This window comes from Clupea harengus, chromosome 14 (assembly GCF_900700415.2).
Source record: "Clupea harengus chromosome 14, Ch_v2.0.2, whole genome shotgun sequence".
Classification (NCBI taxonomy): Eukaryota; Metazoa; Chordata; class Actinopteri; order Clupeiformes; family Clupeidae; genus Clupea; species Clupea harengus.
Window position 1 is genome coordinate 13,195,622 of NC_045165.1, and position 15,380 is coordinate 13,211,001.

The 15,380-nt window shown below is 45.0% G+C and overlaps 1 protein-coding gene across 3 annotated transcripts in view; it reads right to left on the bottom strand.

Annotated features, from left to right (window-relative positions):
• Positions 1-15,380, bottom strand: part of LOC105899554 (attractin) — an 88,913-nt gene that overhangs the window by 53,242 nt on the left and 20,291 nt on the right. For all 3 annotated transcript variants that reach the window (XR_004165062.2, XR_004165061.2, XM_031579819.2), the window contains exons 6-10: positions 13,758-13,926; positions 12,844-12,934; positions 12,238-12,487; positions 1,901-2,084; positions 1,399-1,553 (exon numbers count right to left, since the gene is read on the bottom strand). Coding sequence is in view for 1 of the 3 variants with exons in the window: in XM_031579819.2 (XP_031435679.1) it covers positions 1,399-1,553; positions 1,901-2,084; positions 12,238-12,487; positions 12,844-12,934; positions 13,758-13,926 (849 nt within the window). In the remaining 2 variants the exon portion in view is untranslated. The remainder of the gene's footprint in view (positions 1-1,398; positions 1,554-1,900; positions 2,085-12,237; positions 12,488-12,843; positions 12,935-13,757; positions 13,927-15,380) is intronic.

The window sequence follows — 15,380 nt, forward strand, 5'->3', positions numbered from 1 at the left end:
GCATTTCTTCTGATTTCCTTCTCATCCACTGCCATCACACCAGACTGTGCCCAGGCAAGAGCTCCCTACCGAGGATCAAACCAGCTGCAGGATCTTACCTGTGCAGTCCTGGCAGCCAGCGAAAGCTTACATCACGGAACCATTAGTGTGCGAGTGAGTTTGAGTGCGAGTGTGAATTGGTGAGTGAGTGTGAGTGTGAGTGTGAATTGGTGAGTGAGTGTGAGTGTGAATTGGTGAGTGAGTGTGAGTGTGTACATCAGTGACCTTTCGTTCCCTCCTGATAATGAGTGACCCAGTGCCAGCGCAATCTCTTGAGTGACCTTAAGAGGTTTTATCACCATGCGGACACCAGTTGCCGTGACTGCACTATAGTCCACTGCAACACACACACACACACACTCATGAACGGCTACCAATTTTCCCTCTCTGTTGCTAAAACAGGACAAGGAAGTAGCTACAGAAAACTACAGTGCTGACTGGTGCATTATGGGTCAGGCATGGTACCTGGTGTATGGAATTAATAAGTGGCATTCATGATCTCTCCGCATTCAGTTCAATTACAATATGGAGGACTTGTATGTCAAATGGAGGCCTTGTGTATATGTGTGTGTGTGTGTGTGTGTGTGTGTGTGTGTGTGTGTATAAAAAGACCCCATTTTGTGCCTCCTTCCACACCCACTCCCCATTCACAGGGGTTCTTGTTTTCTATAATTCAATTAAATGTTATTTCTATTTGGTGATCCAATTGACATCAATTCTTCGTAATAAGCTGTGAAGAACCCTTTAGGGTGTCTATCACGCAAGCACTTCCCTCCCAGATGTGAGATACAAAGCATCCTACACATCTCACACAAACAACTTGTTATCACACAGCTGCAAGCCTTTATCTCACACACGCATCTCCTTATCTGCCATCTGTGACCTCGTGCAGCGGTAGGACTTCCCGCCAGGGTGTTTTTTTCCCCATATCTATTTAATTTCAATCAGAAGAGTAATCACGAGCACGCTAGCACTCCTCCACGATAAAAATAAAACTCGTAGTGGTCTGAGGGGAGAGGAGGGCTAGACTCTTGGAGTTTTATCTAAGCCTCGCTTACGCAGGTCAGAGATGAAATGTGTAGGCAGAAATCCTGCTCAAGGCTAAATACGCAACAAATCTAATTCATCAAGGTCTTTATCCCAGTGGATTTCGGCTATAAAAGCTGATCTCAAAAACTCAGTGTACGAGAGAGTGTGATCCTCAATGCTGTCTGTTACCATAGTAACTGCCTCGGACTCTGAAACGAATTTGGCCCTGATCGGGCCCAGAGGAAAACTACAGGCGTGGATAACCCACAACAGCTTGGGGTGTGGGCCTTTAAGGAGGCCATGACTGGGTGCAGCACAGCTGGGACTCACCGAGGTCGTAGGCCATGAAGTCGGAGGAGAAGCACCTGGCACCGTGGCTCATGCTGGTGTCGTTGTGTGTGTTCCCGCCGAACACCAGCATGGTGCCGCTGGCGATAACGGCCGTGTGCAAGTACCGGAAAGATCCGCTGTCCTTCAGGATGGTCCTGTGGAGAAACCAGAGTGACATCATCAACACGAGACGGCCTCACTGTCTGATACTGCCGTACAGACCATCAGATTCTTGAAACCCACATGATTTTGCCACAAAGAGGAGTTATGACCACATCAAAAAATGGCACCATTGTAGACTTTACACATCAGACATGAGCATTCTATTCTTCTCGTCCTCAAAGGGAACACAGAACTGACTAGATGCAGCAGGAGCTCTGCACGCTTCCGATCGGATGAATGTTCTCATGTTTCAATAATCCTTTCATCAAGGCACTTTTCACTTTATAGCAGAGTGAGACAGGAAGTGCTTTTGGACGGAGTGTGACACACACACACGTACCACATGTTCTTGTCGACGTCGTAGCGGTAGAGGTCCCCAGCCAGGCCGTACTTGTTGGCGCTGAAGGCTTTGTAGCCGCCGTGGACGAAGACGGAGCGAGTGTGAGGGTCATAGGCACTGCTGTGGCCATAACCGCCCTGCACCAGCGCCCCACGGGGGTCCAGCACACTCCACTCATTCTTCACTGTGGGACAGGGAGGGAGGGGGGAGAGTTGGGAGGGTGGTTAAATAAATGTGGAGAAAGCAAGAAAACCAAATGATGATGTTCTTGGCCTCCAGACTGCCTTCATACATTTAAACACCAGAGGGCACTGCAGAGCACAAAAGGCAAAGAGAGGTAGGTGTGTGTGTGTGGAGGACAGACAGAGGGTGTATATGCCTGTGTCAGGGTTTTCGTTAGCCAGTAGTAATTGTTTTTTGTCTGATAAAATGTGTTAACAAAAAACATCAATTAGAAACGTCTGAACGTCAAAATGTCTGGTAACAATGCTCATACAAAACATAAAATGTACCCTTAAACAGGACATATGTGCAAATAAATCAATATCTACATCTAATTTGTATTATCTATTTTACTCATTAATGCGAGTCTCAAAATCCGACCGTTTCTCGAACTGGATTTTATCCGATCATTCGTTTCATTCACTGTAAAGTAGCAGCCTGAGGTCCATCCTTCAAAGCCTTCACCACGTCCGCAGTCGTGGCAATGAATAGAAAATCTCATTTGGATTGTCAGACACAATGTGGTGATTACCTAATCAAATTGTTCTATTTCTACAAGGAGGGCAAATTCTATTGGAAACCTCATCGGCCCTCTGGGTTTGTCTGATAGCCTATATCGTGACGGACGTGACGGTGCGCCCTAAATACCCGCAGCCTCAAGAAGAGCAAGTAGGGTTACTCAGTTCTGTTCTCCAGGGTTCCCACCCATTTTCAATAACAACATTTCAACCTTTCCATGACCTTTCAAGGACCCTTAATGACATGTCCATGACCTTTCACGACCTACAAGTGCACAAAATTGCGTATCTTATTCGATAGGTTGGGCCTAATTATTGAATGAAAATTCCACAACATTTATTTTCTAATAGGTTAGCTAGGCTGCATCAATTAAAATGGAAACTGCATCACACTGCACAAATTTGCACAACAAAACATTATTCATGGAGGAGTACAATAAAAAAGTAATTTCATTAGACCTTTCCAGGCCTGGAAAAATGAGTGGCAACCCTGGTTCTACCATGCCATGCTTTGCTGATGAAAGACGTGATTTATTTGATTTATCTCATCTCGTTGTGCCATTGCTTTGATGTGTGTCTTGTGTAATCTTGCGTAGATGCAGGCTATAACTTGCAGCGCAGGTTACGCAAGGAATACGGTTTCACAGCAGCCTAGTAACAGTAAACGATGCATTTCTGCAGTCTTTTCATCTTAGAATGCTTGAAAAGTGTGCGTTTAAAAGCTAAACTTTCATTTCTTTCTTTAGTTTTAGGTCCTTAGATTCACTTCTATGGTTGCTAAGCAGTTTGGCAGTTTTTGATTGCATCAAATTAGAGTAAAGCAGTGTCAAGCACGATCGTGCTGTGAAGTTGCAGCCTACACTATGGCAGATGGGTAGGATTTGGACAAAATCTATTAATTTACTTTATTTTATTATAGTTTAATTTCATTTAGTTTAATTTAGTTTCCCACCCTACATCCACATGCCCACCCCAGGGATGCCATCCTGGTACCAGCCAAACTGATTTTAGAACGTTGTGACTCTTTTGTCAGCCTAGCTGTACATTACATGGGCTACATCATATTTGTAACAATTATTGAAACATGCGCCAGTAAGTTTCAAATTTGTCCAGTAAAATAAATTCTTCCCAGACACCCGACCATCAAGAAAAATAAGAAAATGCCCCCTAAGGATTAAACCTGTGAGTCTGTGTTTAAACTTGTGAGTCTGTGTTTAAACCTGTGGGTCTGTGTCTGTGGGTCTGTGTTTAAACCTGTGAGTCTGTGTTTAAACCTGTGAGTCTGTGTTTAAACCCGTGAGTCTGTGTTTAAACCCGTGAGTCTGTGTCTGTCAGTCTGAGTCTGTGAGTCTGTGTTTGAACCTGTGGGTCTGTGTTTAAACATGTGAGTCTGTGTTTAAACCTGTGAGTCTGTGTTTAAACCTTTGAGTCTGTGTTTAAACCTGTGAGTCTGTGTTTAAACCTGTGAGTCTGTGTTTAAACCTGTGAGTCTGTGTTTAAACCTGTGAGCCTGTGTTTGTGTGCACGTGTAACAGGGTTAAAAATACATATGTTTATTGTCATAAGATATTTATTTTGCTACCTGTTGTGTGTTTTATTGTTTCTATTGCTGCTGTTGATATGTTTCGCTTAATGTATGGAACTGCAAATACCACACTGCTTATTAATCTTTTCTGTGCTAGTCTGGCTAGTAACCAGTTATGTCAGTGAGTGCTGATTGGTGGAGGATCTAATTAATGCTGATTGGGTGAGAACGGGAGAGGGGAGAAAGCGTCTGTAATCCTGAGAGAGGAAACCCCAGGTATGACGTGGAGGACAAGGAAGGCAACATGGTTTTTTCCATAGGACTTCGCGTTCGTTGTGTGGACTATTGGGCTTGTTGGCAAAACAATCCCTGACGGGACACTGACGATAACCAGAGAGAATCCATACTGACCGGAGAAATCACATACTGGTCGGCGAATATTCATCCACCCCAAGGTAGAGTGACGTCTTTTCTTTTTGCTGCTGACTATAGTGAAGCGGCCAGTAAGTTTTCGGCCACAACGCACGCTAGCGACGACCCAGGCCTGCTACGTTTGGGGGTTAGGAGAGTGTTTACCTGCTACGGTAACGTTGGGGACATTGGGTGTGTTTTGGGGTAGCTTTAACATTGTAGCTAGCTAACAGGTAAGCTAACCGCCTACCAGGTTAGTTGTAGCTTTGTTGGAGTGGGTATATGTTTTGTTTATCAACGTGTATATTAATTTTGAAAGCGACCTTTGTCGGCCACTATGAGTTTATGAATCAGTTTTCTAAATGTTTGTTTGTATTATATATGATATTTGATAATAATAATAATAATAATAATAATTCGCTAGATAAAGCCATTGTGTTGGGTTTTATTTATATTCACAAGGGAACAGGGACCCATAATATTAACTAGATATATATGAACTTTAAGCTATTCTCCCTTAGCTAATCACTTAGAGTAGCGAAGGGAGCGCTACATAAATGGAGGCTCCAGTGAGAACTTATTTTGGGTTTCTAGTAGTTTTTTTCCCCTCTAATTTTTTGTGAAATAAATGAGTAAAATGACTGACCGGGCCAAGTTAAGGATAGAACTGAAGGGATGGTGCCGTGGCATGGGCATTAGTGAAGCACAGGCTTTACTTGTGGTAGTTCCTGAAGGCATTGAGACTGAGAAGATAGAAGAAACTTTGGAGTCAGTTAAATGCTTGGGACGGGTGCGTGTCAGAGGGAGAACATTCAATGCTGAACTTAAAAGCTTGATTGTATTATGTGAATGCAAAGAGCCTATACCTCAAGAACGTGTTCCCACAGAGGTGATCCCTAGTGATGAGACTGAGCCATGGCCAATCATACTGAGTGAGCCTGCTTTGCTTGAGGAAGCACCACCTCCACTGTCAGACTTAAAGGGCAAATTAGAACATTTGCTTGAAGCTGAAGGCAAGACTGTAGAAGACTTGCCGTCTTTGTTTTCTCTTGCAAGTCCTGCTTCAGGCTCAACCGAGTCTGTCTTGAGAGCAGTTGGAGAGTTGTTTGAGAAGGCCAGAAAGCCCTCAGGGGAGGGTGGTAGCTATAGGCGTCTTCGTCTCTTTTCTGGCCTACTGCCCACACCAGCTGGTGAAGAATCATTTGAGCAATGGAAGGATCAAGCCCACCTCATGATTGAGGAGTCTGACTGTTCCCGTAAAGAAAAACGAAAACGACTCATGGAGAGCCTTAAAGGGCCAGCCCTTGAAATAGTTAAAGCAGCGCGAGTAGCAAATGTAGATGTCACTCCTGAACAGTGTCTAGAGTCTCTTGAGGATGCCTTTGGGTCAGCTGAATCAGGTGATGATTTGTACTTTGCTTTTAGATTAATGAAGCAGCGAGAAGGTGAGAAGTTGTCAGAGTTCCTGAGGCGTCTTGAGCATTCTTTGCTGAAAGTAGTTGAGAGAGATGGGCTGCCTAACGCTTGTGTTGACAAAGCACGAGTGGAACAGCTATTAAGGGGAGCAGTATCTTCTGACATAATGCTAGTGAATCTCAGAGTAAGAGAAAGGAAAAGCAACCCGCCAACCTTTCTGCAGCTCCTGAAAGAAATACGCGTGGAGGAGGAATATGAAGCTTCAAGAGCAAAACTAGTGTCGTCTGTAAACTGGGTGCAAGCACAGTCGGGCATGGATTGGAAGTTGTCTGAAATGCAGAGCTTGAAGTCAGAGATGAAAGAATTGAAATCCCTAGTAGCAGCGGTGGCAGTGAAGCCCCTCCCATTTGGACAAGAGAGTGCAAAAGTATCAGTGGCCTCTGCCATGGCAACAGGAGTCCAACGGGAAGCGGAAGTCACAGCTCTAAAGAAACAGGTCCAGCGACTGCAGCAGCAGTTAGATAACAAAATTACTGAACAAGAGCCATCAGTTTCAGTTTCTGCTGTAGAACCTAGGCGAACAGATAACCCTCCCAGAAGGTCTCCAGTGGAAGAGCAGTTTTGTTATAGATGCGGAGAGGATGGACACTTTGCAGCGAAATGCCCAAACTCTGCAAATCAGGGTAAAGTTATTAGGAAGTTAATTCAGGCCCTGAGAATTGCCAGAGACAATCAAGCAGATAAAAGCTCAAGAGTGAATTGTGAGGTCAAAAAGAGTGCTGTGACCACCCTGAAGGCTTCACACATTCCCGATGGTTTAGTTGGTCCACCTAGTATTGTACCCTTGAGGGTGAATGGTAACTCATGCAAAGCATTACTAGACAGTGGCTCCCAAGTCACTATCATCTTTGAATGCTGGTACCAGCAACATCTGTCGGATGTTCCTATTTTCCCAGTTTCAGGATTGAATTTATGGGGCTTAAGTGACTCCAAGTCTAGTTATCCATATCGGGGTTATGTGGTAGTAGATGTGGAGTACCCAGCCGAACTTGTTGGTTCTTGCAAGACTGTTTCTGTTCTTGCTCTCATCTGCCCAACTCCTCACACCTCTGACCAAATTTCTATCATAATTGGAACAAACGCCAACCATGTTAAACGATTGGTGCAGCAGTGTAGAGAGGATGGAGTGGATGTCACGCAAACCTTTGGTCAAAGTGCTTTTGTAAGCCAGAAGCCGTTTTCATCCACCAGCTGTCAGCTCAGTGTACAAACTGAGGATGAAGTTGGTTGTGTGAAATGGCAGGGCCCTGGCTCTTTGATGCTGGCTCCTGGTCAGGAAGCAGATGTAGCTTGTGAAGTGGAATTAAAGTCCAAAGTGGATGGAGAAATACTTATGGTTGATGCATCTACTGTTGCTCCACTTCCAGCCGGGGTCCTGCTTAAGCCGATGGTGGTGCCAGGCCGGGCATTATACACCCACAGCTGCCGGGTCCTGGTGAAGAACGAATCCTTAAGAGAAACAGCCATACCAGTGGGTACTGTAGTGGGTAACCTACATCTCATAGATTCGGTAACTACTATCTCCTCTGAGATGCCTGCTACTTCAGATGTATTCGATGCTGGTTTGATTAGCTTTGGAGACTCGCCAGTCACTGAGGAATGGAAAGAACGATTGCGAGCAAAGCTGTCACAAAGATCCCATGTTTTTTCCCTTCATGACTGGGATGTTGGCTTAGCCAAAGGAGTTGAGCATCGAATCAGGCTGATGGATGCCCGGCCATTTCGTCAGCGGTCGCGACGTCTCACACCTGCTGACATAGAGGATGTAAGAAAACACTTGCAGGACTTGCTTCAAGCAGGCATAATCAAGGAATCCCGCAGTCCTTATGCCTCACCAATAGTTATAGTAAGAAAGAAGAATGGTGCGGTAAGGATGTGCATAGACTACCGCCTACTTAATAGTAGGACTGTTCCAGATCAATATACAACTCCATGTATTGATGAGGTGTTGAATGTATTGTCTGGGAGTAAGTGGTTCTCGGTCCTTGACCTTCGGAGCGGCTATTACCAGATAGCCATGAATAAGGAAGACCAAGAAAAGACAGCCTTTATATGCCCCTTAGGTTTCTTTGAATTTGAGAGGATGCCGCAAGGGATTACTGGGGCCCCAGCGACCTTTCAAAGACTGATGGAGAAAGCTGTGGGGGATATGAATCTGCTCCAGGTGATTGTGTACCTGGATGACCTGATTGTGTTTGGCAGGTCGCTTGAAGAGCATGAGGAGAGATTGTTGAAGGTGTTAGATAGGCTAGGAGAAGTGGGGTTAAAGCTGTCCCCTGACAAGTGCCAGATTTGTTTGCAGGAGGTTAAATATCTAGGGCACATTGTTTCAGTGGAAGGGGTGTCGCCGGACCCTTCAAAGATTGAGGCTGTTACACATTGGCCCAAGCCTACAAACTTAAAAACCTTACAGTCTTTCCTGGGCTTCTGCGGTTACTACCGTAGGTTTATTGCCAAATATGCAGCTATTGTCAGACCTTTGACTGAAATCACCAAAGGTTATGGTCCAAGACAGAAAAGCATAAAACCTGCCCCCGATTCAAATAAAACTTATATGAAGGAGTCTGAACCGTTTGGTTCACGATGGGACCAAGAGTGTGATGAAGCGTTTCATCAAATCATTCATTGTTTGACACATGCGCCAGTATTGGCTTTTGCGGACCCCCAAAAACCGTACATCTTGCATGTGGACGCCAGCCTTAAGGGGTTGGGTGCAGTTCTTTATCAGGAGTATCCTGAGGGCCTTAAACCAGTGGCCTTTGCCAGCCGAAAGCTCAAGCCATCCGAAAGGAACTATCATATCCATCAGTTGGAGTTCCTTTCTTTGAAGTGGGCTGTGGTGGATAAACTGCATGATTATTTGTATGGAGCTAGGTTTACCGTCCGTACAGATAACAATCCGCTCACTTATGTTCTTACAACAGCTAAGCTGAATGCTGTTGGACACAGGTGGTTGGCTGCACTGTCCACTTATGAGTTCGACCTCCAGTACCGTCCAGGCCGTCAGAACACAGATGCAGACTTGTTATCAAGGAACATGTTTGATGAGGAAAAGCTTGATGAATGGGTGACCATACCCGAAGATTGTATTAAGTCCATCTGCCACTGTGTTGGTGTACAGCTGAGTGGTCATGTCAGATATGTTGATCAGTTGGGTGCCGCTCCAGGCTGTGTGCCAGATATCTACAGTTTTCCAACACAGTTGAGGGCGACCTCTTTAGACCAGGTGTCCAGGCAAGAGCTGAAGGAAGCTCAAGAACAGGATGACTTGATAGGACCCACAATACAGGCCGTTAAGAGTGGGAAATGGTTTGGGAGTACAGAGCCCAGTCAGGGCCTGACCTGTATGAAGAGAGAACTAGGGAAATTGACCATGAAGGATGGACTACTGTGTCGTCTGGCCAAAAGAGCTGGTGGGGAGGAAGTGGTTCAGCTTGCCTTGCCTAAACAATATCAGGAAGTTGTGCTAAGGTCTCTCCACGATGACCTTGGACATTTAGGGGTTGAGCGGACGATTAACTTGATTCGGAGCCGGTTCTTCTGGCCAAAGATGTCCGTAGATGTAGAGACATACATAAAGAATTGTGGACAGTGTGTCACCTATAAGTCACCATGCCAGAGAGCTGCTGCGCTACAACAAATTAGTAGTAGTGGGCCTATGGATTTGGTGTGTATAGACTTTCTCTCGATGGAGCCGGACTCAAAGGGCATAAGTAATGTCTTAGTAGTGACCGATCATTTCACAAGATATGCTCAGGCGTTTCCCACAAGGAGCCAGAAGGCTCATGTGGTCGCCAAAGTATTGTTGGAGAAATTCTTTGTACACTATGGACTCCCGGCAAGGATCCATTCAGATCAAGGGAGGGACTTTGAGAGTCGCTTAATAAGAGAGATGTTGGGAATATTGGGGATCCGTAAGTCGCGAACCACCCCATATCACCCGCAAGGTGATCCACAACCTGAAAGGTTCAATAGAACTCTGCTGTCTATGCTTGGCACATTAAACCAAGGGAAAAAACGCAGCTGGAGTCAGCATGTGAGTTATTTAGTCCATGCCTACAACAGTACCAAGTGTGACAGCACCGGATACTCGCCATACTACTTAATGTTTGGGCGTGAGGCTAGGCTCCCTGTGGATCTGTGTTTTGGAACTTCGCCAGAGGGAGTGGAAGATGCTTGTCAGGAACGGTATGTTATGCAATTGAAAAAAGATTTACAAGAGGCCTACAAACTTGCAACTGAAGTGTCTGACAAAAGACACTTGAGGAATAAGCGACTGTATGACAAGACAGTGAGAGTTCAGTCTCTTGAGGTTGGGGACCGAGTGCTGTTACGGAATCTTGGACTGCGAGGGAAACACAAGCTGGAGAGCAGGTGGAACCCATGCCCATATGTCATAGTGGGGAAGATGCCTAATCTCCCTGTTTTCCAGATACAGCGAGAGGATGGAATAGGGGTGGTCAAGACCATCCACAGGGACCATCTACTCCCCATAAATACCCTTGTGAGGATGCCTGGACTAGACCTCGAAGAGGAATTGACTCATGAACCAAGGACGAGAGCAGACACCCGCCTTAGGCAAATGGCGAAGACCCATGAGACTCCGAATGCTGGGAAAGAGGGACAGGAGTTATCTGATTCTTCTGATTCAGATTACTTTATAGCACAGAGATCTCAAGACGGTCGGTAAGAGTTGCCGAGATGGTATAGGGATCCTCCAAATCCTGGAGTCTTTCTACCAAGTGATGATGATACTACACAGATTGAGGCACAGGCATCATCAGAGTGTGAGCCTGAACCAGTTGAAGTAATTCCCAGCCAAACCGATCAGGAAAGGGTGTCTGAAGAATCAGGTAGTGCTGAAGGGGAGCCTAAATCCCCAAAGATAGTCAGCACACCGATACCTAGAGTGGCTAGACAGTCCCAAAGATCCCCCAGGTCAAAGGACCGAGTTACTAGTCCCATGAAATCGCGTCCCAGGAGAACTGTCAAACCAGTGGTTAGGTTAACCTATGATAAACCAGGAAGTTCCAGGGATCAGGCTATTACCATAATTCATGGAGGAATAACAATTCAAATAGGCCATACTTAAAGGTGTACTATTGTAGTATGTACTATTGGAGTATGATTTTCTTTAAAATGTGCTGATGAGGACACAGACATTATACCAGGGGGAGGGTGTAACAGGGTTAAAAATACATATGTTTATTGTCATAAGATATTTATTTTGCTACCTGTTGTGTGTTTTATTGTTTCTATTGCTGCTGTTGATATGTTTCGCTTAATGTATGGAACTGCAAATACCACACTGCTTATTAATCTTTTCTGTGCTAGTCTGGCTAGTAACCAGTTATGTCAGTGAGTGCTGATTGGTGGAGGATCTAATTAATGCTGATTGGGTGAGAACGGGAGAGGGGAGAAAGCGTCTGTAATCCTGAGAGAGGAAACCCCAGGTATGACGTGAAGGACAAGGAAGGCAACATGGTTTTTTCCATAGGACTTCGCGTTCGTTGTGTGGACTATTGGGCTTGTTGGCAAAACAATCCCTGACGGGACACTGACGATAACCAGAGAGAATCCATACTGACCGGAGAAATCACATACTGGTTGGCGAATATTCATCCACCCCAAGGTAGAGTGACGTCTTTTCTTTTTGCTGCTGACTAGAGTGAAGCGGCCAGTAAGTTTTCGGCCACAACGCACGCTAGCGACGACCCAGGCCTGCTACGTTTGGGGGTTAGGAGAGTGATTACCTGCTACGGTAACGTTGGGGACATTGGGTGTGTTTTGGGGTAGCTTTAACATTGTAGCTAGCTAACAGGTAAGCTAACCGCCTACTAGGTTAGTTGTAGCTTTGTTGGAGTGGGTATATGTTTTGTTTGTCAACGTGTATATTAATTTTGAAATCGACCTGTTGTCGGCCACTATGAGTTTATGAATCAGTTTTCTAAATGTTTGTTTGTATTATATATGATATTTGATAATAATAATAATAATAATAATAATAATAATTCGCTAGATAAAGCCATTGTGTTGGGTTTTATTTATATTCACAAGGGAACAGGGACCCATAATATTAATTAGATATACATGAACTTTAAGCTATTCTCCCTTAGCTAATCACTTAGAGTAGCGAAGGGAGCGCTACACACGCATGTGTGCCGTGTGTGTGTGAGATAACTTACGGATGTTGTACTGCTGGACTTTACTGATGTACCCATAGAGAGGGCAGTGGCCAAAGATGACCAGCATGACCGGTTCGGACCCGTCTGGCTTCATGTGGACCGTGTGACCTGAATGGCCAACCACTGCGTATGGTTCCTTAACCCCAGCGGGCAACAGAACCCAGGACTGGTTTCGGATATGGAACACCCACAGCTCAGAGGAGACGTTACCCGTAGAATCAATCTTCCCTCCAAACATGTAGAGCTTATCCTGAAGGTAAAATACACATTCAGTAAAAGTTACAAACGTTACAACATTTCAGTACAAAAAAAAGGTTTGTGTTACCAAACATGTAATGAACTCTACAAGCACATAATACATTATGCATACAAACACCTAGACAAACGTGTACACTGCACATATATGTTCGCTATCAATCATTATCAGAAAACTCCCAGAATCTAAATCAGCCCCCCCTTACAACACTGAACAGAAATACTGAACACAATATTGAAATACTGAACACAAACACACATATTTACAGGCACCCATGAAGCTATATATTTACATAGTGTGCAAAACCTCTCCACTAAGCCCTGATTATAGTTGTCACACTGAGTATGTACCTTGTGCAGGGCCAGCGAATGGCCGTAGCGAGGGTTCACCGAGTTCACAGACGGACTCAGGCTCATCCAGCTCTCAGATGAGAGATTAAACCTGAGGCCGAGAGAGAAAGTGCCAAAAAAAATGAGCCCTCCATCTCTAACAAGAACTATGGTAAACAAACAGCACCAAGGTTATGGGTTTGATACCCTATGAGATGAATGTATGAACAGTTGCCAGCTTATTAAGAACACTGAGCTAAAACATATGCAGTATAATACACCAGTCTTGCCATAAATCATAAAAGTTATAATATTCTTTGTCTAAACTAATTCAGAGAGCTGTTGATTCCACTGTGTGTTCATTTTGAAGGCTGCAGTTTGTGGTGCTGTTGAATTGTATTGCGTTGTATGGATACCTGTTTCTATTATTTTGATCGCGTCATTTTAATCAGTTAGGCTGAGCTAAAATAACACAAACACCTTTGGGTTTAATTCAGTACAGTTTAATAACACCACAAACTGAACATTATAACCCAATGCAATCTGTATAACCCTGTAACTGGCTTTGGATAAAAGCATCTGCTGAACAAATACATGTAATTTGAATATATCACCACATCACACTTCCTGATGATGAGGGTATTTGCGTATGCTATCCCACAGTGTGTGTGTAAAAATCTTAGACATGAATTTGAAATCTAGAACCCTGAGGAGTTCCTTAGTTCTCCCTAAAATAACCTTTAAAAGGTTTCACACAGACCCTGAATAATCACACGTTTGCCATCAGCTTCAAGGCAATCTTTGGATACGAAGTGCCCTTGTCTCCTCTCCCAACTCAAACTCTGTGTGTGTGTGAATGACTCTGTATAGTGCCTTTATATGCTGCAGAGATGCAGGAGGAAAACCCTTTCTTTGCTTGCTGGGATGATACTTACGCCTTGACCATCTCGTAGTTTGTGTAGTTGAACACATGACCCCCCACCACCCACATGACGCCCTGGTGCACCACGGCCTTGTGGGAAGCCCTGGCTAGGCCCTGCACTCTGAAGTCCTCTCTGGTCCAATAGGAGACGTTGCCCGGGACGGGAATGGAACAGTCTGTCCCTGTGCAGCACAAAACGAACAGAGTCAGCATAAAAGTGTGTGTGTGTGGGTGTGTGTGTGGGTGTGTGTGTGTGTGTGTGTGTGTGTGTGTGTGTGTGTGTGTGTGTGTGTGTGTGTGTGTGTGTGTGTGTGTGTGTGTGTGTGCTCAAACTCATGACTTGCTAGATTAAATTAATCACATGATTTGTCTGATTTGTCATTTCATGGATATCAGAGAAACAAGAGGGCCTTAATCAGTCATCATCGCGAACACCAGGCCAGGCCTTTACGCTGGTGTATGTTTATATATGTATGTATGTATGTGTGTATGTATATGTGTTTGACCAACTGTCACAAGGCTGTTACAAACTAAACGTAACGACTAAACTTCCAAACACTCACACACAGACACACAGCCACATACATACATACAAATGGTTCCTTGTGTGCCGAATCTTGATTTACTTAAAACAGCAGATGGATGTGTCATGTAGGGTCAAATACAATGTGTCTTCAGGAGGAAGAAAGAGAGAGGGAGGGAGGGAGGGAGGGAGAGTGTAAAAGAGATTGAGAGGAGAGGAAAGAGAGAGGAAGAGAGAGAGAGAGATAGGTTTAAAACACTCATTTATTGAATCAGTATTCAAGCCTTTACTTAACTGCACATAATGCATTAGAACACCCAACATAGACAACCTATCATATCCTCAGAGTAAGAAGAAAACAGCAATACAAGCAATACAAGTTTCCCAGTTTAAAAGCTACTTGCTCATCCTCTCTACTTCAACACAACCCCCCAACCCCCAAACAGTGGGGAACCCCACAATATCATTTACCAACTTACATTAAGCAATCTTAGTTCCACCTGCCACCACCCCCCTTAAAAGCCTCGACAGGGTCAACTGAACCACTCTCAAATGGCCACTCTTAGCCTTGCACCCAAGGCCACCCACAAAGAGGGAATGAGAAAGGCTTTCCAAAGCAGCCCTTCTCGAGCTCAAAAAGCTCCCACAACCTCTCACCGTATACAAACAGACGACCCAGCGTCTCCTGAAACCCACAGAATGGACATCCCCCTCCTGACCACTGGATTCAGGGGTGCCACATCTGTTCGTAGCTATAGCCCCATGCATGAGCCTCTATTGTAAGGTCATAGGCTTACAGAGAGACCTACAACAGCCTCTCGAAGAGAAACCTGACCAAACACTTCAGTCCACCTCCACGCTGTCACCCCTCTCAGCACATAGTGATGCTGAACCAGGCAACAATGGCTCCTCCTCACTCTCCTACACAGCAGCTGAAACCAACAGTGATGGGCAGCGGGAGCTCATTTCCCAGCCCAGTGGTGACTGGCAGCAGGAGCTAATTTACCAGCCCAGTGGTGAAACGTGTAGAACTGGTGCCAGATAAGGCACCGGCCCGGCACTGGCACCGGCACCATGTCGGTGGAATCGAGGTACTATGACTGGCTCTCCAGG